At 37.8% G+C, this 26,283-nt stretch overlaps 2 protein-coding genes and 1 pseudogene across 2 annotated transcripts in view; 1 reads left to right on the top strand and 2 right to left on the bottom strand.

Moving 5' to 3' along the window:
* The window catches only part of LOC145903197 (protein NLRC3-like), a 223,617-nt gene that overhangs the window by 10,654 nt on the left and 186,680 nt on the right, over window positions 1-26,283 (bottom strand). The gene's annotated exons all lie outside the window — the stretch shown is intronic.
* LOC145903706 (procathepsin L-like) lies at window positions 14,088-15,989 on the bottom strand. The gene is made up of 5 exons (XM_082991833.1): window positions 15,783-15,989; window positions 15,548-15,724; window positions 15,013-15,181; window positions 14,773-14,914; window positions 14,088-14,563 (listed from the first exon to the last, which is right to left on the bottom strand). The coding sequence occupies exons 1-5, from the start codon at window positions 15,984-15,986 to the stop codon at window positions 14,437-14,439; spliced, it is 819 nt and encodes a 272-aa protein (XP_082847959.1). The 5' UTR covers window positions 15,987-15,989; the 3' UTR covers window positions 14,088-14,436.
* LOC145901700 (ankyrin and armadillo repeat-containing protein-like) lies at window positions 18,399-26,268 on the top strand (annotated as a pseudogene).

Genomic DNA, 26,283 nt, shown 5'->3' with positions numbered 1-26,283 from the left:
GGACAAAACTTTCACTTTGGACATTGGAGGTCGCTCACAAACGATTTCGATCGACCGCCTTAAGCCGGCTCACGTCGATCTCACGATACCAGTACCGGTTACGATACCCCCAGCGAGAGACAGACCACGGCGCAATGTACGACCACCGCAACGCTATTCAGCGTGACACTTGCCCGCTTCTGGAGGCAGGTCCTGTGGCGACCGAACTGTAGTGTTCGCCTGTGCATTGAAGCGTGCTATTGCCTTTTTCTCGTGTCGCGGTTGCCACCTTATATGCTCGTGTTTTTTGTGTTGCTCGTTCTTCTGACTCTTCTCGCAAATAAAGCATCAACCGCTTTAGGTAAGTCATTGTATTAGTCCATAGTACACTGTGGTTAGGCATAAACGTGACACCGCAATCATGTACTTTTAGGTTCGATGTATTCTTAGTACAAAACAAGTTAATGTGGAGCCTGCTGAAAAATATCCTACCGAGGGATATTAACGTTTACCCGATGTGAAATCAACTATTTGGCAAACGATGTTTATGTCATGGTATGGAGTGAGCAATGCGCTGAACATGTTTGCTCATAGCATACACATGTGTCAGTGCTGCCCACTGTAAAACCGTTGGACTATAAAAGGTAATTGCGTCTTGTTGTTCGACGCATGTAAAATCACAAGGTAACATTCCCAGCATAATATTTCACTTGGATCTGTAATGCACCTTGCCCGGACACACGTAGTAAAAAAACTACTCACCGCCTAACCTGATACTCGCCTGTGCCCAGAGTGCGATCTTCGTTACAAGCAGTTTACAACCAAGTATCGAGTATTGTAACAGACGCCAACCGTGTGGTGTCACCGCGTATTATTGCTGTCCTCACCATCAGCACACAACCACTAGTTCTATGCTGGTAACAGCAGTTTATAAACTGTTGTTGTCGAAGCTTCAGTCACACTCTGCCATCCATCGTAGCCGGGAAAAAATGTGGGAATATCCATTAGCGCGTTACTCTCCGTTCATATAATGGATATACTCTATGACAGGCTGGCAGGTTATCAGGATGCAGTTGGTTTAAAATGATGGCCACGTGTTCATGTATTTTATTTAAAAAATCTGTTGCATGTTTCCTCGTTTCGGTTGTGGTTCTGCGCCGAACGAGGGTCTCTCTACTGACTCAGATGAGACCCACCGCTAGGGTTGGTACCTTGACGTGGTGCGGTAGTTTTTAAACCAAGTCCAACTCCGCAGAACCAAATAATAAACCAACAGTATTTGGAAGTAGTCCCTCATGAGCGATAATTGTTTTAAATATTTTGGACGTCATCTGGGATTACAAACGCTACCGCAAGATGGGGCTAAAGACACGTGTAGTTTGGGAATAAGTCCAGCTGTGAACCTGACGCGACTTCAACGTGCTTGCGTTTGGTTTAAATCAAACTAAAACAGTAACGCATGTAGAGGGCGCTGGAAGAGTGATTGCGCTGGAAGACGGTTTTGAGTTTTGAGATTAAAGAATAAAAAGTAGAAATATTTTACATCCAGCAACTTCTGCCACACATGAAGCGGTTGTAGCTTGGGATTCAAACACTTCTGGTTGTGAAAAGAAGCTCGCTATATTGTCTGAACATCGTCGCACGGTCACGAAAGTTTCACAACTCTGATGGAAATATTTTGTTGAGTGGATCACAGGTTGGTGGATTTTAGATGATCGTGTGATAATGAGTTTCCATACTTGGATCTGTCGAGGGCACAAGACGTGCATAGACATATATGTTTAGGATTACACAATGTGAAAATGGGAGTTGGGTTATCAAAATAAGGTTTTAAAAGGCACCAAACCTGCTTAAATTGCAAATCAATAACGAAGTACGGTGTCCCGACTTCGCAAACAGAATTAATCAATCTACAAAATCAATCAAACTCTGTTGGACTAATGAGTAAAAAAAAAGTATTTTTTGAAATCAAGCTTGTAAAGGAATCAAATTTCGATGCGAAGAAGGCTTTGTTGGCTGTTTGAACTTTTTAATCCAGAATTTACGTCATAAAGCTATGTAGGTAGCCTTGATTTTCAATTCCCATTTCCATGCAGTAATAAACACTAAAGTTTGGTCCAATAATTCGAAGGGAGATGCGCGACTTTAAATATTCGTTTCTGAAAAGTATTTTTGTTTAGTTATTTGCTGAAGTTGTCTGATTTTTTTTTGTTTTTTATGCGTTGACGCTTCAAGAAAGTTGGGAACTAATCTAAAAAAAGACAGACCTCAATTACTCAATTTTACAAAAAAATTACTACATAAAATTAGAACAATATTCTTAGGGCGAGCAAAATAAAGAGCAAACCAGCTACAAAGTCTGAAATCACCGCAGAAATCAACATTCTACATACATATAGCTCTCCACCACCGAAATCAGACTATGCAGAAGTGTTACCATGCTTTATTTTTGGCGATCTCAGTTCTCATATTTTGCTGAACTCCTGTGGTATACGTTACTATTAACTTAGTTTGCTGTTATTTAATGAGTTAGGTTGGTAACCTTGAAATACGGCAGACACATTTACAGGATTTCGTCTCATAATGAATAATGAAGTGTACAGAACTCATGTATTCCATTATCTCAGATGGAACACAATACTGGTAGTAATTCCTCTGGTCTGTATGACCACAAAAATCAAAATTGTACATGCATATGGGGGCTTGTATTTACAACGTGTTACAAATCAGTTAGTCAAGTATTCATGCAAGTGTTTAATACAAATACAACTTGGCAGCAAACGATCAGTTATTTAGCAGGGATGTACATGTATGTCTTCGACTGCAACGATCTACGATCAGTTCTCTCGTTGAATCTTCCTCTTATAAACCAAGCAACCAACCCCAGCACCATAACAAGCAGGAGAACGATGAATCCAACAGATATGTAAACACCTCTCATTTGCTGGAATGCTTCAGATTTCAATGCTTCTTTCACATCTGCACACGTGCACATACTATAGGTAAGGTTAGATAAGTATGGTGAATATAAACTCGCACAAATTTATTAAAACATAAGAAAAATGTTAATCATTGTCAAAATTGCTTGGTAAGAATATGAACGATTATTACTAGAATTGATATATCACTAGAATTCAAAATACTTCTGCTATGAAGAACGAGGTATAATAAATAATATTCTTCAACTAAGCTCTCACCAATACAAGTTTTTTCTTCATTCCCGAGATAGCGGCCTTTAAAACAAGAACATTGGACAACTCCAAGTTCATCGTTACAGAAATCTGAACATCCACCATTTTCCTACGATATGCATAAATTTTGTAGTTGCCCAATTAACGGGAAACATTTCATTTGCGAAGAATTGACCTCTTAAACAAAATCTATATTTGGTGGGCGAACAATTATGAAATTGCATTCGAAAGATCGAACCAAGTTTATTCTGCTTTTGTATCATGCAATATTGCAAGACTGGCAGACTACGTTTTTGTTACAAATTCAACATTAATTTTAAATTTAGTTGCGATTGCATGTTAATCTATTACGTCATCGGAAAACAGCCTGCAAAATTTTGTTTCCAAGTAGATTACCCTGTTTACACATATCTCCTTGTACCACTTACCTACATGCTATAAACTTGGCTTGCATTCGTCGCGCAGTTTGGCCTGATGCATATTTTTATCACACAATATACCGAGGTAGTTCAACTTTGTGCCACCTCACCTTTCCACACAAATCCGGAGCTGAAACGTAGAATGGTCCAACCGTTAAAATCTCTTCTATATCCGCATCCACTGATCGCCGTTCACGTCTTTGTGAGCAATCCTGTGAAACACGTATGAAAAAGTATTATCTTATATTGCTATGTATTTCCATAATTACTAGTTCGAAAATGTATCGTAAAATTAGTTTTGTATTTGTGCAAAACAAGCAATATGTTACTGTGTATAAAACCTCACCGGTTGTTGACAATTGTGGTTGGCATTGTCGCATAATTGCACGTAACAGTGAGCGTACAGTGATTGTTCGTTCACAGACACGTTGTTCCACACGAATGAGCGAAACTTGAAAGATACGAAAGTGCTTTGGTAGTTTCTCAAAATTACGATTGAATCTTCTGACTCCATCTCGTGGACGACTTTGCAACTGCGATAATATGATTTTATCTGTAAACTTTTTATATTTTAACACGAACAAATCAAACATTTTAGAATAAAACAAATTTCTATAGACGTGTGTTAATATTGCGGCATGAAATTGAAGTTAAACAAACACTGAATTTAAATGAGAAATAGTGTGTAAGGTTGGAAATATGTGAAGTTTCATGCTTATGTTTTCTGACATTCTTAAATCACTTTCACTTGAATATAATTGACAGGAATGTATTTGGAAGGTTTTATTCAGCGACATTTTACCTTTCTGTGATGAGTTCATATTTCAAACCTCCTTCATCAGAATCCATGTTGCTGACCCAGCACGATTTTAACTGACAAATAGAGTTTCATTAAATCATTGGCTAAATATGGAATCCTCGCACAAATTATGTACAAAAAATTTCCTAATATATCTAATAGAAACCATGCATATATAAACAACGTATTGTCAGTGCCAAAAACTGCACCCTTTAGAGCCAGCCACTAACCCAGTCCATCTACATAACTTATGGCGTAAGTTTAGTAATAAAGGAGTAGAATGATCAACAAAGTTTTTGTATTAAAAGTTAATTTATTTACATCCTTGGCTTCGAGAAATTCATTGATGAGTATATTTGTTTAGCATAAAATTTTTACCATTTGTGAACGCATATATGTGTATTTCAGGCCACACTTCTACGGCTTAGCTTATAGCCAGCACAGCCTTAATCATGCACAGAATATTGACACATTTTTATTTCAAATTATCATTGAACAAAACATACCCTTAGAGATGTGTGAAACTTTCCACCTCCACTGGCCGAATCAACCTTAGCGTAAACGAAGTTTGGAACTTGGACGATTGAATTTGATCTGAGTGGATTTTTCATTTGCTCGTCACTAAACAACTCAAATCTAATCGTAATATTCCCGACACTACGATGTGAAGTCAGATAACTGTCTTTCCTTTTAAGTTTCAACAAAAACATAAATGTCACCAAACTGAAAAAGTAAACATATTACAATGCGTACAGTTTAGTTGATATTGCTCCAGAAGCAGTTTTGATATCTCTGTTTAACATTCCTGGAATAAAGCACGATATTTCCCAGAGTGGATTGTAAGATGTCCGTCTCACAACTTCAGTGGTAAATTTGTAATTGCGAACTTGGTACATGATGCTTACGTTGCTTTGGGATTTCTTCGAAGAACATATAAAGTATATTTTTGTTCGAATAATTAATAATGAAGATTATGCTCTTATCAGCTGGTCGATAATAAAAATTGTTACATGTTTTTGTTGAGATTTATGACATGCTTTATCTCAGTCAATATTCCTGTGCCTAATTGCTAAGTTCGTAAATTCAGATGTACATCGGAAAATATTTCTTCACTAAATACAAATACCTCCAGAATTGAAGGACACGCATCCAGTTCAAATTGGAAAACAGGATCTTTCGCTGCAACTTTACAACTTCCAGGGAGAGAATCAAGACTTGTCATTGTACGATTCGAAATATACAAAATATCTTTTCCACTTGCTTCCAATGCACTTAACCCACGAGAACTGACACTGGAATAAAAGTTGTTTAAATAACCATGAGATTTGGTGAAGTTGATGTTGTAAAATGTGTCGCTAAATTTTTACCTATAAAAAAATAATAGAAGCAAATAACAGACGTGTAAGATTTCGTTTAAATCAGTAAGAAAAGATCGAAAGCGACATCAAAATGAGATTGTGATTACTTATAATAACTGGTTTATTTTTTTTAGATTAACTGAAGTTTTATCAAAACAAATTTTATTTAAGCAACAAAACTTATAATTAAAACAAAGTTGAAAGTTGTCGTTCTAATTGAACAGATCAAATGATAATAGAAGCTAACAAGTCTATAAATATCTACAACATGAATAATATTTTTAAATTTTGTATATTTGTTTTTATATTGTTTTGGTTTAATTTGGATAAATTCAAAGTAACAATTCATGAAAAAACTATTTAATTCTCTAGCAATTTCTAGAAATTTTAAATCTTACTTCAACTTCATAGAATTGGTGTTGCATTCCATTTCGTTATACATCTTGCAATCTGAAAAAATAAAATACTCTTGTTTCACCTTTCCTGTTTTAAACTCCTTTGATTTTCGTTCAAAAATATTCCTGGGTCAATGAACCTTATTTCGTCTCAATTTATATTCCCAGTTATTCTTTCTGACTATTATGTTTACATTAATTACTGGAAGTTTTATAAATGAAATCAGCTGACCGTCAGAGTTAGCTTTGCATCGAAATGTCAAGCAAAAGCTTGTAAACACAAGAAGTGCGTAATATCATCGGCAAAGCCATATAGTGGGAGTGCTTATGGTGACACATAACTGTCCCCGTGAGAACAGGGTTTAATTGAAACATAAACGTCTATGAAAAATATTTGGTTTTAAATGTCATAAGTCAGACACATAATAACTACGTCATCTACACACAATAAAAATTGTGCACTAGTGTCCGCATTTGTGAATTATGTAATCGGTTTGTGTTTTCTAAGTCTCTTTGTATGATCGGTTGCTCAACTTGATCAATCCACTTCATAACTTCCGCTTCACATTATTGTCGAACTTAGTTTAATACAAACCTGAGCTGATGTTGATTGAAGGATGACGAGTGCCAGAGTTGTCTACGAATATTTGAATATTAATTCTTCGGGCTTGAAGTTTTATTGTTTGATCCCCGCCAACAATTACCCCAGGATGTGAAGGATCATCGGATAAAATCTATTCAACAGCAAGGTACAGGAGATCAAATGAACTTAGTTTGTTTTTATATCAAAGATAACAACAACGTCCCTATAATGGCAGTCACGAAAACTTTCTGAATGCAACTTACATTGAGTCCGTCTGCATTTCCACCGCGGCCAAACGTACTGCGAAGAGCTGAAGCAGATATTGTGAAATTACATCTCACTGGGCTTGTCACAGTATAATTACAAGCTAGGGATTGTAACAAGTTTCCATTGCTCGAAGTTGGAAGAACAAGAGTTGTTGGAAGATCGTCCACGTTCAACTCCGAATCACAAGATTGTTCGTTAACTAAACAACATTTCGTATTTTACGTACTTGCATGAGTTTGCAGAAATTAAAATAAACTGAAAGTTGGCGGAATCAGAGCAAGTCCACTTTTTTCATTACGACTATAAGTTGACAATTTTTGTTATAATATCACTGCACAGCATCGTATAAACTTCAATCAATTGTATACCACGGCAATTCCTGTTGGGAATCACTCTAAAAAATATAGTATTTTACTTAATTTATGTTGCATCAAACGTTTGTATAATTTCAGTGTTTGGCCGAATATTTATTATTCGACGGAAAAAGACTAATGCTGGCAAATAAGTTGGTGACGTATTGGAAACTGAATCAAACAATTGTTGTCACCTTCGTTAAAAATTGTATTCACAAATACGAATGTATGTTAAAATCTGATCGTGGTGCTTTGGATATCCTGGGTTCGATTCCCGGTGTAGTAAAAAAATATACATGTTTGTGCTGCGCTATACGGTGGTGGTCACCTTCACATATGTGAAGCTAGTGTGACGCGTTGTGAGCTGACGCAGAAGTGTAGCTTAATCCACTCTACACGTTCAGACAGGAGAGTTATTACAGCTCAGCAAAAAGGTTCAGACAGGATGCCTGGAATGCTAATGGTCAGGAGTTTTTGAATTTAGCCCGGACTTTAGATGAAAGTGGTTTCAATGGAGTTCAGCTTGGATTCCAATTTAACCAAACATTTTTCATTTTGCAACATTTTACGTTTTGTGTGGATATTTGTTTCGCAGATGTTTTTCCTCCAGCTCGGTTACAAAACTAATTTTTTTTTGAAAGTTTTTGTGTACACTGTATGTCAAGGACGTTAGATTTATTGCAATCTTGACATTATCTGAATCCATCGAAGTCTCATAACGCGTATTTACAGAGTTTAAGTTTCAATCGAACTTTCTTCAAAGCGATTTTTTTTACCAGTTTTAGAATTATTTTCACATCAAACTAATTCGAACTTTAGTTTTCACAAAGAAAATATAAAGCGTTTAAATCTTAAAGGGTTCAATTGTTTTTAAACGTTTAAATCTTAGGCATATAGTTGCAAAACCTCATAAGTTCTTATGGCAAATAATTATTTGCTTGGTCGACATTTCGGTCGTTATGCAATCGAACTTTATCAGGACAAAGTTTTTTTAAACTCCAAAAATTGTTGAAGTCTTTCAGTGATTCACAAAACGATTCTTTCCGAAATTCAGAAAAAATACAAATATCTTCTTCACTGGGGAAATTTTTACTATTTTAAAAATGTAAAGGTTTAGTGAAGCGTGACTGTTTAACGGTGTTTAATATTCGTCGACAAAACCGATGTTAAACATTTAATAATTAATGAATGCGGTTGAATCTTAAGTTTAATCGATTTGTGATATTCAAATACATTTCCTGCTTGTTTCTTAGATTGTCTGGTTTGTTTTGGTTTCTTACCTTTTATGAATGCAAAGTGGGGATAGGAAGAAGAAGAAATGCCTCGCAACGTGGGACAACTCAAATACATGGAACCGGTATCTGATTTCACAATTCCTGTTGTGCTTCCATCACCAGTAAACGTTCCTAATAAGGCACCGTTTGTGTTGCTTCCTTCGTAAACCTACATTAAAATTATAACATAATATAATATATAATAAATTAGCAAGAAAATGGGGATTTCCCTGTACCAGTATTATATCTCTCTGACAAAAATGTCATTCTGTATCTCAATGTATTACACGCGTGGTTTGGTTTACGTTCGTTTTGTTGACTATCAAACGATTGGCTCGTCTTGAAGTAGTTGTTTTGGAATAGGTTTTCAGATTACCTCATTAGTTGGAGGTTGACATGTTGTTAACAAATATTAATTAAAAGTGAATTTACAATAAAGAATTATTTAAGTTTTTTTCGAAAGTATGTGACGTAAGTTGTTTCGCATGAATGAGTTGGTTCCATGGTTGGCTTTTAGGTCGTTTTGACATCAAAGTAGGAAAATAAATCTTTTAGAAAATTGAAAACAGGCACAAATGTTAATGTGGAATATTCGATCCGCAAAAATAACAAAAGTGTTTCTCGTCACGTTGACTATTTTTATATCTTTCAGTAGCGAACAGGAATATTTATCAACTTAATGTGATAAGTTTGGTTCACGTAAGCACAAGATCTCCCACAACTCAAAGTTAAGGTTAGTTGGGTTGAACTACAGAGCGAGTATTTTCACCGAACAAATGTTGTTGCCGAGTGTGCTGTAGTACAAATGCATTGCAGCAATTCCCCCATCATTTCCAGTTGATAAAAGTCTTCCATAACTTGAACACGATTGTGAGATGTAGAAAGCAGTTCTGTGTCCACTATAAGCTGATGGTCGGCAAGTGGACGAACCTCCACCTACACAAGTATGACGTGTAACATATTCGTGAATAACATATAAAGATATCGCGTAATATCTCGTTAAAAAATACCTGTAACAGTTTGCAGGAACAAACACAAGAGGAAAATAATTTGCATTTTAAATGTTTTTCCTAACATCGTCAAATTGCTGAACGACAAAGAAATTATTCTCAACACAAAACAACAATAACCCCAACAAAATATTACTGATGATATTTACTCATTCCTACAAACCAGCTTGATGTAATAAACTCCACACATAAAGATACTACAAATGTCAGCCAACTATAAAACGTCATGACAATTAACTTGCAACTAGCGCCACTAGGTGGGCCACTCGCACGAAATCGTATCTATGACAACGGGAAAAACAAGAATGTTAAAATTCAATGTTAAAAGTAATTAGAAAAGTGACATTAAATCACATGCTTACAAAAATGTTTTGAAACATCTACAAAACCTCCTCTTATGACTAATATCAACACTACAATATCGTTACCAGATTTTTCTGCATGCGTCGTTGTTTGTATTCGCCCAAATAATTGTGAACTTGCAATATTTCTAATGTAAGGTAACCTGTTGTACATTCGACATACACGATTTGTATTATCGAGGATATGTAACGTTGTTACCTCAAGCAGTTACGACTTACTTTAGGGATAAACATCAAGTGCATATGACACAGTCATGGAAACTTTTCGCAAAACTAAGATACTTTTGCAACAAACATATATCCAAAGTTTTACGGTTCTACGTCTACTAAAAAATGTAGAAAACTGCACGAAAAGTAGCGGCGACCAAAAGTCGCAAACCTTTATCGCTGTAGCGAATTTGACGCCACACAATTCGCTCGCGTCAGAAAAATGCATTGTTTACACAGGAGAAGGCGCCTTATATTGCAGATATCGAATAGTTTCAAACATAGAAGAATCCACAAATTACGTTACCTCAAAGGCCAGGACAAGGTTTTACATCACACAAAAATATGACACTGTGACGTCACAAACCAAAGGCTTATTTGCCTCTGATTATCGGAAGACTACAGGTTATAGCAGCAACCACATCACTGTGTACTTCGATAAGACGGGGATGGTGCGTTTCTTTGCTCAGTGACATTAAATGAAATCATTTTGTGTGTGATGTCATAACTTTAACCTTGCAGAAATTGGGGTGTCAACAATTTCTGCAACCTCAACCTTGCGTTGACTTTAATTTGATGATTCCAATAATATTTGTTTTTTACGAACTATATTGCGAAAAATACATTAGTGGTTGATTGTGGCAAATTAATCAAATAGTTTACGACGCGAACTCGTGGGCAACGCTACTGGCAGACAAAAGATGGTACTATGACAGAATAACAGTGTTAGTTCGCATAATAAGCTATATTGGTCGTTTTTTCTCGGCGGTCTTTGCCAGTCCCAAAATTCAAGTAACCTGCATCTTTTGCTGTGAGTGGACAAAACGACAATGCTAAACAGACGGTTTGTCTCTGTCGTGTTTCCAAAAGTCCATGTATCACGTTAGCGATCATAAATGCTCTAACAACAAGAACACCCTGTTCCAGTTACTGTTTTATCATTACGCAACCAAATAAGACTTAACAGGTCGAAACAGCGGCCACCTGTCTGTAACTCAAATTAACATAAAAATCGTTTGTTGCACTTGTTTACTTTTTGTCCTCTATTTAATGCAAAACTATACTAAACCAATGAGAGCTGCAGACAGGTCTCATCAGTGCAGCTGTTGATGTGGCACTGGTAGATTAGCAGGCACACACATTTCCACTTTGTGGTACCTTTCGGTCAATCGCTGATATGTTGGGTACCAAACTAGGTATATTAAACCAGTTTTACAATGTTTTCCATTCCTACGCATAAGGCTTCGTACGGCTCAAGCGCCTTCTATGACGTCACGCAACAATAATCTTGTTTTCGCACGATTTCGTTCGCAACTTGCAAAAATGCGACTTTGATCAGCGGTATCTCAGAAACCAGTCGCCGTATCAAGCTACCTTTTTCGCCAAAAATGTTCTGAAGATATGACCATCTCTTAGTTTAATTATAAAATTTTTATTTTTTATTGTCACATACACTTTTAGAAGTTGCTTGATAGGATTACAATGTGAGCTACCAATGTTAATTGACAATTTCTTTGAAGTTGTCTGAATGACATTTTTCGCATTTCTTTACCTGTCCCTCGACACCTTCCTGTCCCAGGCAACTGAATGCGGACAAACAGCTGCAAAACCCCGACTTTATAGAAAAACTGCATTACCACTAAACACGCAGCAGGTTACTTCCCAACCACATGAGGTGAAGTTGTTGCTACTTTTAGCAGTCGGGACACGCACCGCCAAGTGCTTACTTCATCTTCTAATCTCGTCTCCAACCAAACAACTTGAGATTAATCTTGTACCAGGAACTGCATGACTTCATGAATATGTGAATAAACATGAAGTGATTTCAACGCGCATCCATGCACAGAATATTGAATGTTTCACACATTCTATGATATGAGCAGACATCGCAACAGAGGTGATGCGCAAACGTTTTACTTGCAAGAGAAATTTTATTCTAAATCGTCGCCTGCAGCACAACCAACATAAGTAATAGAAACAGGTAATTTTTAATAAGAGAACAAATCCACATTCACGTCAATACCTTACATGACGACTTGACAGAAGATAATATTTTACAGAAAATATCAGGAAGCCTTTCAGGCAATTTTCAACGTCACAAACGGCTTGCATTGGAATTACGTTTCAAAGTTGCCCGAATGCATAGACACCGAAATTGCAGTCGCATGTCAGACAAAATGACGTAACAATATGTGCGCTGAAGCCCCGGGGCAGAAAGTTTCACATTTCGGTTCTGATTTTATTTTATTTACAATATTTTGCTTCGATCGAATGTTTCAGGCGACTTTATTAAAACAAAATTCTCGACTTCTCACAAACTTAACTCAATGTTATTTAAACCCCTGGGTGCGGTCTGGTTTCGATCAGTTAAGAATTTAATACCAGGAGGTAAGATTAAACATAACTCTTTATATCAAGGTTATTTTTACAATCAATTTGTCATTAATAAAGGTACTTAATATACAGACAGGTGGTTGAAAAGTGTTCGCAAAACGACATTCTTTTGCATTGTTTCCTGTTCTTCGTTTGCATTCAGAATATCAGACACATTCAACTATTATTCTGGGTTAAACCATCCCGACTTTTACAAATAGATGTTTTCAAGGACGCGTGTGCAATTGTCAATTTGAAGTTTTTGCGGCAAACGCTACTTTTAGCAATCGCGACACGCACCGCCAAGCGCTTACTTCATCTTCTAATCTCGTTTCCCACCAAACAACCTGAGATTGTACCAGGTACTGCATGACATCATAATACTGCAATCACGGGCACGCAGTAAACACGGTAAGGAGATTGAACGTGCGTGCAAGCCCAGCAATGTTTATTACTACCGGGTTTCAGGACGCTATATATAGATAATTACAACGTTGATCACAAACAAAGGAGAGTTTGTTCATTGTATGCATGTTCTCACTTTTACTTCGGGACCAAATATCACAGAGATGTAATTCAAGTATTAAATTGTCTATGATATCTGCATTCACCACAGCCGTGGAGATGACGCGCAAACGTTTTGCTTGTGGCTCACGTCCATGCTAACTCCACCTGGATAGATTGCACCACAAATAATATAAAAATTCCGACGGAAGCGTAAATTGTGGCTGAACAAGTAGAGGTATATAATGATAACTTAACGGTTCACATTCCTTCGTAGAAATTATCGAAAGACTAAACCGTTAAAGCATGGACAATTAACCGGCATTAATTTTAACCAAAGACAAAAGCATGATAATTACAAGGCCACACGTTTTTCGCATTGGAATTTACGCTTCAAAGTTGCCCGAATGCAGCAAACAAATTTCGAGGCGCGAGCCAGACAAAATGACCTAAGAATCTGCAATAAAGCCTGGGGCAGAATGCTGAAATTTGAAGTTTTTTTAACACAAACCTTATGACTTCTCACACGCTTAAATCAATAATCCACAACCCCAGGGTGCTCCCGGTTCCGATCAGTTAAGCATTTATTACTGCGATGTAAATATTAAACATGGATTTTTGTTCTGTTGATATTAGTTTTATGTAGACTTGATAGTATTGAATTTACTCACATTTTTAATTACGTTATGATGAATTGCATTCTTCAATCGCTGCATTTTTTATTTCTAATTTGTTCTCCAATTTTGCGATACATAAATCTAATATAACATGAGTAGAATTTAATTGGGAAATCCTATTTGTTCAGTACATTTGACATAAAGTCGCACGTGGGTTCTTATGTTGTTCCCTAACCTGACTTTAATCGAAAACCTGATGCGGAGAAATACACAAAATACATCTTTATTACTTCATCAAAACTACATTGATATCAAGTTAGTCAAAGATTTAGTCACACGCATTACCTCCCCTTCGGTATGCAAGTACATAGAGTTAGCACACAAAGCGAAGACTATTAGGTTAAGTTGTAGAGGCTGAGACTGATAATAGCACACTTTATATACTACAGAGAGGGGTGACGATTTAGGGGTCCTGAAAAAAAGATTGTTCACAGCAAGCATTTAACAGAAGACAATCAGTTACTGGAAAACCGGGTTAAACTTTACACAGGAAAACTGGCGCCATGGAGACGACCAACAAACAATCACCAGAAAATTACATGGCAACGTTATCCTGGTTGCTACGTAGTTACCTCACGGGCTTTTCAAGTGTGGTCGGACTGATCGAAAACTATTTTAGTCAAAATATGCGAGTCCTTGTTACGTTTTTATTCTTCTTGGCACATTGACAATTTTTAACTGTGGTCTAGCTTTCCTCTGGTGAGTAGCAACCCACGCCAACAGGATAAATTGCTTGTCCAGAAACAAAACAATTGTTGTCTCGATCTTTGGAAATTTTCTTGAAACCCGAATCATCGTCACCAACTCCCCAACTGAGCAAATATTGTCAATTTGAGAAATTTTAAAGTATTTTTAAGAAGTTTTTAAAGACTTTACCAACAAGGAAATATCTTATTTAAGGTATAATTGTACACGATAAAAACGATAAACTTTTTGCTGATTTGTTGTAGTTTGGTTTTGTTCCACATTGGTAACTAATGGGTAATAACATGTTGTCCTCACACAAAATATGATCGTATACCTGTTCTTGATAATCCAGTACTTGTCTCCACCACGTGGTTTGCTCTGATCTTTTCCATAACCAACAACCAACACTGTGTGACGTAACGCGTTTTCGTTCGTTGGATTTAAACCTTTTTCCCAATCAGGATCATAAAATATGTCTGAAAGTTCATTACACTGATATGATTTTTAATATTTGCTCGCAAAATGGCAAATTTATTTACAGTTAAATTATAAGAAGTTGTTTTCAAAAAGTTACCTTCATTGTTGGTGTGAGCGTGGAATTTGGATTTATTTGAAGCAACCAAACTGACAGCAACCGGCCCAACTTTCGCCACCACATTTTCAAGTTCTTTTTCACATCCTTTTATTTTCTTGAATCCTTTGATTCCGATACGTCTACAAGGTCCATCTCTGCATCGTGTTCTCTGTCCAATGTAACAGCACAAATTGTCGTACACATATTTTCACCAAATCATGATGTATGCTATGTAACTTTTTGTTTACGAAGATCTTCGTAAATTTAGATTATAAATGGTTCAACCTAATAAGTTTTGCTGATTTCGATGTTTGGTTTCTCAAACCAAACCAGTTCTGGAAGATACAATTAAACGTATCTCTTTTCAAGACTCTCAATTACAGAAACAAGTACTTTAGTGGCGGTTACGTTATAACTCTGGCAATCTACAAGGTACTTTAGTAATGGACGTCTATGGGAAGTATGTTATGAGGTAAAAAGCACACTGAAGATCCAATTGTTGTTTAATATTAAAATGGATTTTCGTTGAACAAACCTTGCCAATGAACGGATATTCATGTTCAAAAACGAGTCCATTCCTTCGAATGTAATCAAAAGCCCATTCCAGATCTCCTGTTCCTCCACCCTTTTTGTCGCAATCAACTAATTGTTGTTCAGAAAGTTTGACCAATTCTCCGTTATTTATCTTGTGATGAGATTCAACGGCTGCTACCTGCATATTAAAATCACAGTAGTTATACCAGTTATAGACATTTGTTACGAACGCTTACTGCACTGAATATCCAGCAAGCGGGTAACTCAGTTCCTTGGTCCTTCACGGGTGTTACACAACCCTTGTCCCTCCAGTCAAAACTTTCAGGGTTGGGTTCCTCAATGCCAACATCTGGATCAGTTTCGTGAGGTTCTTCGCACATTTTCGATGCTCCGAATAACAAGGGTGGTCTGTAACATTCTGCCACATTCCGATCGTCCATCCATGGGAGTTCATCGTTTTTCTGTGTTGAAATGTAGTTAAACAAACGTTTACTCAAACTTAGTAGGAAGTCATTAGGTTATCAGGCTTCGCAGCCCAGGTATTGCAGTCTAGCTGTGTCAGCCACCATTGCATGAAACATTACTGCGTTGATTTGGACATGTGTTGTTTTTTACCCGATCGCTGAACTGTGTTAGAGAAATCCTGTATGTGAACTTTCCAGTCTTGAATTCTTCATTGTGTTCTTTCACTTCAGCTAAACTTCTTTCCCAAATACTTTTTCTTTCACGAAGTTCGTCCTCGTTTAAATATTGTTTATCTGCAAACCATCGAAATAACTGCAACATATAACTATAAATGTTAAATCGATGTAAATTAAGAATGAAACTTATTAAAGCAATTTGGTGGAAACCAGGAATAAACTTACTGTATTTTGCGATCCACTCATTCCATACTTGATCTACGTCATCATCAAGATCGCCAAACATTGTTCAGTACGTTGAAGCAAAAAAGTTATGCCTACATAAAAATGCCAGTAAGTATAAACATGATAACGGTATATGATAAGTTATCACTATTGCCACGTCAGGGCATATTATGTATTACATCATTTTGCTGCGTATAAGTTTCTCTGCATATACGCTGCAGCCACATTCCAACAATGCACAATATGGGGTGATACTACATTTGATAAACAAATCAGTGCTTTTTAATTAGCTAAATAACTAAATTAAATGTTGGAATAAATAACTTAGTAATTGCCGGAATAATTTATTCAACGCTAAACTACTGCTGTGCACTTTATCGCAAGTAAATAAACCAAGATCTTGTTTTGTTTGCTATCGATTAAATCATAAATGTTATCTTCTTTTCCGTGAGTAACAAATAAAATTTGACATAGAAATTCTTGTTCAAATACAACAGCTTTGTACGCATTCACAACCGTACATAAAACTGTGAGTCTCCACATTTGCTACTTGACGTCACATATCATTTACCAACTTCTCGCTTTCAACTCATTTTAACGCTGCGCGATCAGAACAATTGATTGCAAAGCGAAACCGACCGCTGTTACGTCATTGAAGGAAATGACTTTATATCTGTGGCCGATTCGATAGGTCTCGCGGGTTCGAATCCCGGTGTGGCAACATATAAGTAAAAGAACATATTGCAGTGCGACGCATTGGGAGATATGCCCAGTACGTGTGACGTACTGATTGTTGTAAAAGGCCGGGTTTTAAGTTACCAGACGCCCTTGGTTATTCGAAACAACGCACCGAGGTAACGCGACGACCAGTTTGAGAACCATTAAATTACATCCTTAAATTCCAACTTTGGTGAGTTGATTGATCGCATGTATTATCATAATCATAAAATCCAATGTTTCTTTTTAACTTCTACTATAACTCAAACCGTTTCCGCATATCGTTTTCTCAGTTCAATATGAAAGACCCCTGTACACTTCAAAATAAGCCAGAGTTTCACGGTTTCTTAACTGATTGCTCGCAAAGTCAGGTAGAACAAGCTTAGTGACAAATATTAACCCTTGCAGACTTTCAGTGAATCACACAATTAACAACTGAATGCTGGTTGCGAGGAGACAGGGTGTGTTTAGTTTCAGTGGGTCGTAACCGTTACATAGAAGTTGAGGCGTAACTTGAAACCTACACAGGGTTTCGCGTAAGGGGAGGTTCTCTTCGGACACAAATTTTGTTTCTATTTCTGTTTGGAAAATGTATTGTTATGGAAAGAAACAGATGAAACTGTGGCCTTACAAAAATCCTTAATTTTTTGTGGCGTCAGTTAAAAGGCCCCTGAAGACCAACCATTTCTTATCATTAAAAATAGCTGACGTCATTATTTTACACATTGGGAAATCCCCTGTCCGTTCCGTGCCAAGCAACTCAGAAAAACAAATGAATGATGACTTTTAAGCTAAGCGTCGCAGGGAGTTTGCTAGCGAGATTTAATTCCAATGCTGTGAAAGCTTTTGTGTATTTCTTCTGATTTACAAAAGTTTTATTTTCACGTTAATTTTAAATTTATATCAAGAATTATCATTTAGGAAAAAATGTCAAATAATTTTGTGAAAATTTACCGATAATCCGCAAAATATTAATGAGCTAATGCATTAACATATGAAAAAAACGTCTGCGAAATTAACGATCGCCAAAACAAAATCCTCTGAGCAAAAAACAAACTTTCCACTCTGGGATCCATGTATTGATTTGCTGTGGTTTGTCAGCCATTTGTGATTTTTTTTTATATATTTTATCTCTCAACCCCGTTGTAAAAGATTATAAATTTTAAAACAAAACCGATGGTGCATTTTTTGTCAACAAAATTTTGTAGCTAATTCTTAAATACGACGAAACTATCTATGCTTCCACTTTAGGTGGTTATGCTTGGTACAATGACAAGTACCTCAATATCATTCCATGTAAATGGACAACTGTATACAGGTTTGTTGAAGCCTATTTGCAAAAAAACTTCTGCATTTCTTTTTTTAGGCTTTTAATGCATTTTAATTTAGTTAATTTTAGTTGTTGGCAATAGCTGTCACAAAAATGTGGACGTGTTTGTTAAAGATAGAAGTAGAAGTTATTAGTTGTTGTAAACCTGTTTGCTTTGTTCAGTTGATGATGTGGATCCCATGATGAGCCTGAACTCATGGCTCCGATCACAACCAGGACTCACTGGAACAAAAGTGATGTGTTATGAGGGAGGATGTGGATGTTGCGTGGTTGCCATGGAGAAAACTCCCGGAAAGATAGAAGCTGTAAACTCGGTGAATGTTGAAAGTTAAACTTTATGTCTCGGTTTGTTGTTTAATCATAACTGATATGCAGATGCTTCCTATTCATTAACTAATTTTACTGTGATAAGCAATGTGGAGCCAATAATATGAATTGTGTATAAGCTGCAGACACAGGGCCTGATGGCACTATTGGTTGAGCTTTGCTTGGCCATGGTGTTTCCACTTTGTTTTCTCCGTAAGGTTGCACCTAGTTTGGTGCCCAACGGGTGACGGTGATTGCATAGTCACCACAAAGTGGAAGTCTTTGCTTGGCCGTTTGGTCAGCAAAGTCGTCTTATAGTCACACCAGCTACACTGATGAGACCTTTTAGGTCGAAACAGTGGCCATCTGTCTGCAGCTTATACATAATTTTACTGTGTTTGACATAAAAATGCATATTTAAAAAAAATCTTATGTATTGACAAATGTATTAAGTGCCTCAGCCTGCTTGCTTCAGTGGACGGGTGCAGAGTAACAACTGTGGAAGGACTTGGGTCACGAAGAGATGGCTACAATGCAATACAAACTCGTGTAGCTGAGTTTGATGGTTCACAGTGTGGTTATTGCACTCCTGGCTTTGTCATGAATATGTACATGTTCGCTTATAAATTAGAATACACAGAAAATTTGTGGTGGGTTATTGACAATTTTTTTTCAAAATAAAATGTCAGAGAATGCTTTTCTGGCCTTTCAAACACAACTGTGCTTATTATATTAAATCATTGTAGTATGCATGTTTATATGCAATGGCCAATAAAACCATAAAGTAACCCTCTTGTCTTTTTAGCCTTTTATCAGAAGATCCAACTCCGACTGAGCAGAAAGTTGAAGATAGTTTTGATGGAAACATTTGTCGTTGTACAGGATATCGTCCCATACTTGATGCAATGAAATCTTTTGCAACAGATGCTGACCCAAAACTGCTGGAAAAATTTTCAGACATTGAGGTACAAAATGCAATAAAATGTAGAAACTTCCTGATTCCTTTTCTGTGACCAACAAATACTTTAATTAAACAACATTGTATCTCAAGAAATGTTTAACAGTTTTTGTTTCTCAGGATCTTGAAAAGGATTTATGTCATTTAAAATGCAACAAACGAAAGTTGGTGCAACTAAAAGCAACCAGGCTTGAATTAATTAATGGTGGAACTTCATGGATTCGACCAACTTCGTTTAATGATTTAGTTGCAGTTCTCAAATCCCAACCGACTGCTCAAATAATTTGTGGAAACACTGCTTCTGGTAAGTCTAACAAGACAAATTTATGTTATTTTGTTTGTGATCTCATGATGATCCATGGGAAAATACTTGAACCTATAGTTTGTGTTAAAATGAAGGCAAAAATGAGGTACAATAAGTTTGGGGTCAAAACAAAGCTGTGATAATTATTAAAGTAATTGTGGTTATAATTTAACTTGCATTTACAATGTCACAAGTTGACCCAAACTTTGATTTGTTTGTGGTAAGAATTTCTCACCCTATAACTCTGAGTATTCAGGCACATGTTTGTATAAACAACAAACATCAATAAGTTTATATTGTAACATGTTGTAAAAATGCACTAAACCAGCTTATACTTTAAATATATAATGAAGTGCAGTATTCTGACTTCAAACAGAATCGGTCGAAATACAAAACAAGCACAAAATGTGTTTCTTCCTTACAAGCAGTAAAGAGCCATAATAATCCATGAGAGCTGCAGACACTTGCACACAATATTTCATCCTATAAGGTCTCATAAGTGCAGTTTGGTGTGACTGTGGCACTGGGCTACCTTGTAGACTACCATGCACACTTACACCACAGACACCACTAAGTTAAAATATGTGTCCCTGTCAGTATCCAAGCTGACCCAGCCAGTGTCACAGTCACCAGCTGCACTGATGAGACCTTTATAGATTGAAACAGTGCATGCATGTATCCGCAGATCTAACACACATCCATAATTACTGTACTAACCAGTATATATCAACCTAGTTTATTTTTACTTTCAACTTGCCGCACATTTATCATATATTGCTAGAGTTGCGTCATCAATTCTAATTGGTCTGAAAAGCAACAGCGACATTATTATATAAACAGGTGTGTGATTCCTAGCGACGTTGTTACAAACTGAGTGGAGCGCATTCCACATACGATATTCGGGTTAGGTCTGACTCATCCCTGTGTATATGCACTTATTTAAACTAACCCGGTATCCAACCACTGCTAATTTCGTCATCAATGAAACCAACATGAAAAGTCACGAAAATGGGAATTTAATGAAAAACAGCTGCTGATTTTTTACCACACCGGGGTTCGAACCCTGACTCTCCTTACCATGAATTCCGATCAGGCTTTTTGTGCTTAATATAACGTCGAGCGCCTTCACCAATGTTGTTGAAACAGGGACAACGCTACACCACTGCTCGTTGCTGCCTCAAGTGGGGCGCACGATTGCCTCAAATTTCTCATCAAGTCTGGCGCCACCGTGCGATCGCGTGACGTCAACAATGACGGTCCCGTGCAAAGAGCAGCCCTCAGTTACCACACTGACGTCATCAAATATTTGATTAGTTTGGAGGGGAGGAAGGATGGTGATGACGAGGAAAGTTTAAACGTGTGGCCATCTTTGGTTGGTGAGTGACGTCATTGTTGCGTAATAGCACCAGGATTACGTACTGAAATTACGCTGAAGATGCTTTTTGCATATATGCGTATGTATTTATGAATTTATTAGCAGGGCGGATGACTCTTTAAGGAACTTTGGTTCCATCGGTTGATGTTGTAATTTTGAGAAAATTTTGTTTATTTTCGGAATAAGTCGGAAACTCTGTGTGTGGAATGTGACAATTTATTTATTTATTATTCCCTAACATTATTGTAACCTCACAAAAAACAAATTCTCTATTTAAGAAATGCTGGAATGCCGATTCGTTTCCCGCCAAGACGCTTCGCTTCGTTGCCTCGAGGTTCTCCTTCATCGCACACCGACTTACTGGCGCCCTCTGTTGGCGGCTGATGCAGTTCCTCCTCTTGTTAATTTGCTCCGGAGCGCAAGAAGAAGACCCAAGTCCGGAACCATGTCCCTTGATTCTGGTTCGTTTTTAACTGTGGTCCATGTGGGCACATGTTTTTCGTCGGATAAATTAAATTTAAAGCTATCCCGGCGACTGTGCGTGGTGTTCGCCCGGCTGTTTCGTCACTGGCCCCAAAAGCTGCACTGATGAGACCTAGTGGTCGAAACACCCACTAAACCTGACTGGCACTCACTAAAAGACGTGTGTTGTTTACCGCTAAATGTCGCTGCAACGTTTTTATTCCCGCAATAAGCTTCGTTAAATCTTTACGCGGATGCACTGAGTGTGTGTTTGTGGTTGGCGTCCAAGTTGTAACTCCAGAAATCCCAAACCATCGAACTTTGTGGTCGAGGACTCAGTGAACATTTGTGTTGAAGGTTTAGGGAAGGATTTGGAAGATGAGACGACTTCTCCCATAAGATCACTCGCTTGTTCTGTTATTTGCCTCATGTCGGAACAGGATGACGTCAGAGTTGAGATTGCGAACGCTGGAGCGATTCCAAGTAGGTGTTAAGTCACGTGGTTAATATTTCACTTTTGTCAGGATAGAAATCGTACTTGAATACCAGTTCAGTATTTTTGAAAACCACGTAAAAACGTAAGAGAAATTGTGTGTCTGACTCGGAAACCCTGATGGTTTTATCGGTGCTATTTTATGTATCACGTTTTCTGTTCATGTCTGCAGTAACTTTGCGTAAAAATTATGTAATTTGTGCATTGTATGCTTATCGTACAGCATTTGTTTAAGTTAAGTGTAAAATATATTGAATATGCCGTCGATTGGTCAGACTTGTTTCTTTTCAATCGGGGACTATTTTTCGCAGCTCTTATTTCTCTGTTAAAACCCATGGCCTCCCACGATCTTGATCCTGAGCACCAGGATCTGGAATCTACGGATGAGAGATGCGAGATTCAATCGCGTTCCAAATCGCGTTTGTTCTCTCGGATCTCGCTCACGTGGATGACAACGCGTCACGCATCGCAGCACATGGTGGTATCCGACCGTTAGTTGAACTCCTCCAAGTTGACGTGAGTCAGAAATAACAGGAGGGAATTCTGGATTAAATTTATTGCAGTTGGTTTAAAACCGATGCCTCACGTCCGTCGTATACTTCCCATGGGATTTTAGGTAATTGTAACTTTCCAGCTTGTATTGTTTCAGGTTGTGGATGTGCTTGTCAACGTCATCAACACCCTGGCTTCACTCTGTCGGGGAGACACGAGTGGTGCGGGCGACATCCAGCGGAGAATTATGGAGTGTGGAGCTTCCTGGTTCCTGGTTGATTTTCTCACGGTGAAGGACGATTCGCTTCAGACGGCGACTGCTGACGCGATTGCCGCTGTTTGCGATGACAACCAGGACAACCAGGTATAACGGGTGTGGGGATGAAGCTTGTTGTGAATTGTGACCTAAATATTAATCCACACTTGTGGGATTTTGCACCTGTTGAAGAACTGAATATTTTCAGTCAAAAAGTGAAGTCGTTGTTTATATTGCTTGCAGTAATCATTTTGTTTGGCCAGTGTTATTTTTGCAAAAGATTTACTGAAATATTAAAATTGGTCTTTTTTGTTGTTTCCTGAATGTCAGAAAGTTAAAAATTTAACCAAAGATTTTACACAGAACGAATTTGTTCAAATCGGAGTGTTGGCGCCGCTGGTGGCGATATTGCGAGGACGTTGCATTCCCGCTCAGATGAAAGCTGCGCTTGCTGTTGGATGCATCACTAGAGGGAACCAGGGAGCCCAACACGAGGCGTCGTTAGAAAAAGCTCCGACCGCTCTGTGTCGTCTGTTTCAAGTAAGTAGAGAATGAAGTTACAAAAATCAAGTTTGTCAAGTTTAAAGAAATTTCTCATTAAAACCTTGTGACTTTTAGTGGAACTCTTTTACGGCATTTTTTGATTTTTCCTTTCCATTTTGCAAAAAAACATTAATCAACCCAATGTAAAGATTTCCATCAACTGTCATTTTCGTAACAGATTTGGTCGGATGAGGTGAAGGAACGCGGCGCATGCGCACTGTGGTCGTTGGCTGGTCACCACCCTGAGCAGCAGAGAGCAATTGCTCGCAGAATCGGGACGAGTCAAATAATTGACATGTTACTCAGCAAATCCGACACGCTTCAGTTGATCGGTAAAAAGTTGCTTTATTTCTGATATTTGAAATAAAACAAACGAATAATATTAAAAATTACAACAGTGTATGTCGGTAAAACAAAATGAGTTCAGGAAACACAAGATCCCAATCAGTGGAAGTTGTCGCTAAAAAGATTCTTCGCGGAGTATTTTAGCAAAACGATTTTATGATGTCAATGGTTGGAATGGAATTGACTCGTTTGTAGGTTGCCAGGCGGTGGCAGCATGGAGCTGGAAAAGTTCATCGAGTCAGGCGCGTTTGTCACGTGACAGCACTATCCCTCCGCTCATCCGGTTGCTCAGGTTGGAGAAAACCAGTCGGAAAGTCGTCATGGGAACACTGGACGCTATTAACAAGATGTGCATTGGTGCGTGACAATTTTTCCTACCTCTGTAACGTGCATTTCAGGTATTATAATAACGACAATGGCTGCGCGTGAAGCTTTTTTGTTTTCTAAAGCATTAGAGGGAGCTTTAACTTTCGTTCAGAATGCAATATTTTGTGTTTGTAAAATCAGTGAATTTCCTGAAGTTTGTTTTTGATAAATTTGTTTATTATTATTTCACTTTATTTTCACATCGGTCCAGGTGTAGCCCATATAAACAACAAGAACTCTCAACTCACAATTGCCGAAGAGGGCGCCATTGAGCTGCTGGTCAACAGAGTGTGGAAAACGTCACGTGACGAGAAGATGCAGGTGACGCGATGCCAGAAATTACGTCATAGAGTCGCGATTAAACAAAGGATGTTTGTTCTAAAGGTCGATCTTCTCCATTGTTTATCGTGTCTTGTTAGCGGTTGTCAGGAGAACGAAGACAAACTGAACGAATTGGACGGATTCGGATTCGAAATTATTCTGCAAGTCTGCAACTCGCCCAGTATGGTGGGTTTGTTGTAAAACCTTTGTGATGTAATAAAGAATGCTCAATATATAGTACCGGGTGGGTAATCCCCACCTCTACTACTTGTTTCCCACAACTCCTGTTGAATCTGCGAAGCTTGCTTTAAGCCAGGGTATTTACTTTCTATTGAAATTTACGTACAAATAATTGGCGATAAAGTTAATTGCGTGTGCAAGTTTATGTGTGAACGAATTGGAAGTAATTTTTACTAACAATTGTTTTGTTCTTTCTAAGGCGGTGAAATTACAAGCAGTATCCGCACTAACCATGTTCGCATTCAACCGAATCCAACAACAACAACAACGGATTTCACGCTTGGGTGGTTTGAGCCTCACAACGTTTGAGGATTTATTTCGGTGCAAGGATCCGATTTTTAAAACTACCGCAGCTTTTCAGGTAAAGTTGGAAAGAAATATCTTGTATCTGAGAAAGCTTTGTGAGATGAATTAAAACCTCGTGCAATAATATAAACCTTGTGGTTTATGTGGGACGAAAGCGTGGAGGAAGTGGTTTTAAGTTATAGCAGTTGTGTATTTAACAGCTGGTTGTTCTCGCTCGCATCATAACAAACACTTCCCTTGTCGAATCTTCCGCTAGAGGCGTCATTACGCTCGTCAACTTCCTCGATGACGTAGTGGCAATGGCAGGTACGTGTTGAAATATATATTCGACTTTTTGGGTGATTTGTAGTTTCACATGAAAGAAAGATGACGTAATGATGACGTATTAAAGCGGATTATCTTGCGTCACTCGCCCACACGAGGGCGGGCGTTCCTGAAGCCATCGTCACTTGCGGCGCTGTGGAGAAACTTCTTGGTAAAGTGAAGTCGGAGAATCATTTGGTTCGACAAACTGCTGCCCAGGCATTAGGTTAGCTGTCTATATTTGATTTCTATGGAGTTGTCGGGTGACAAAATAACGTGAGATTGTTTAGGAAAACATGCACTTGGTTTCCCTATTACCTTATGTATTACATTGACATTTATCTATTTCCACGTGGTTAAACTTTATGATGACATTTTTAGGATATTTATCTTTCAACCGAACGGCGAGCAGAGAGTTGATGACGTCATGTAGAGCGACTGAAGGCCTTTACGTCACTCTTACGGATAATTTGGGTGAAGATGGAAAAGTGTCTGATGAGTTTGTAGCCGAGTTTAAACGATAGGCGACCATCGGTTTGCCGATTGTTAAAGAAAAGAGGAGTAAGTTCGTTACAATTTGTGTTAACGTACATTTCTACTGAGCTTAGACACAAGCTTTCATGCAGCAAAAGTTCTGGGGTTTATTTCAATCATAAAAATATCAAGCTTTCTTTATTCAGGGCCGCCAAGACCTCAAACAGCGCAAACGAGGGGAAAGACCTTACATGTTAACGGGTAGGAAATGCCTCGTAGT

The sequence above is a fragment of the Ascidia mentula genome, chromosome 5, assembly GCF_947561715.1.
Source record: "Ascidia mentula chromosome 5, kaAscMent1.1, whole genome shotgun sequence".
Lineage (NCBI taxonomy): Eukaryota > Metazoa > Chordata > Ascidiacea > Phlebobranchia > Ascidiidae > Ascidia > Ascidia mentula.
Note: the sequence above shows the minus strand (reverse complement) of the source record. Positions and strands in the feature narration are given on the sequence as shown.

Coding starts and splice junctions, on each gene's coding strand:
- LOC145903706 (XM_082991833.1), bottom strand. CDS start 15,986: ATGGACGATCGGAATGTGGCAGAATGTTACAGACCACCCTTGTTATTC. Junction 15,182..15,547: donor AATATCCGTTCATTGGCAAG/GTTTGTTCAACG, acceptor TACATTGGACAG/AGAACACGATGCAGAGATGG. Junction 14,564..14,772: donor TACTGGATTATCAAGAACAG/GTATACGATCAT, acceptor ATATTTGCTCAG/TTGGGGAGTTGGTGACGATG.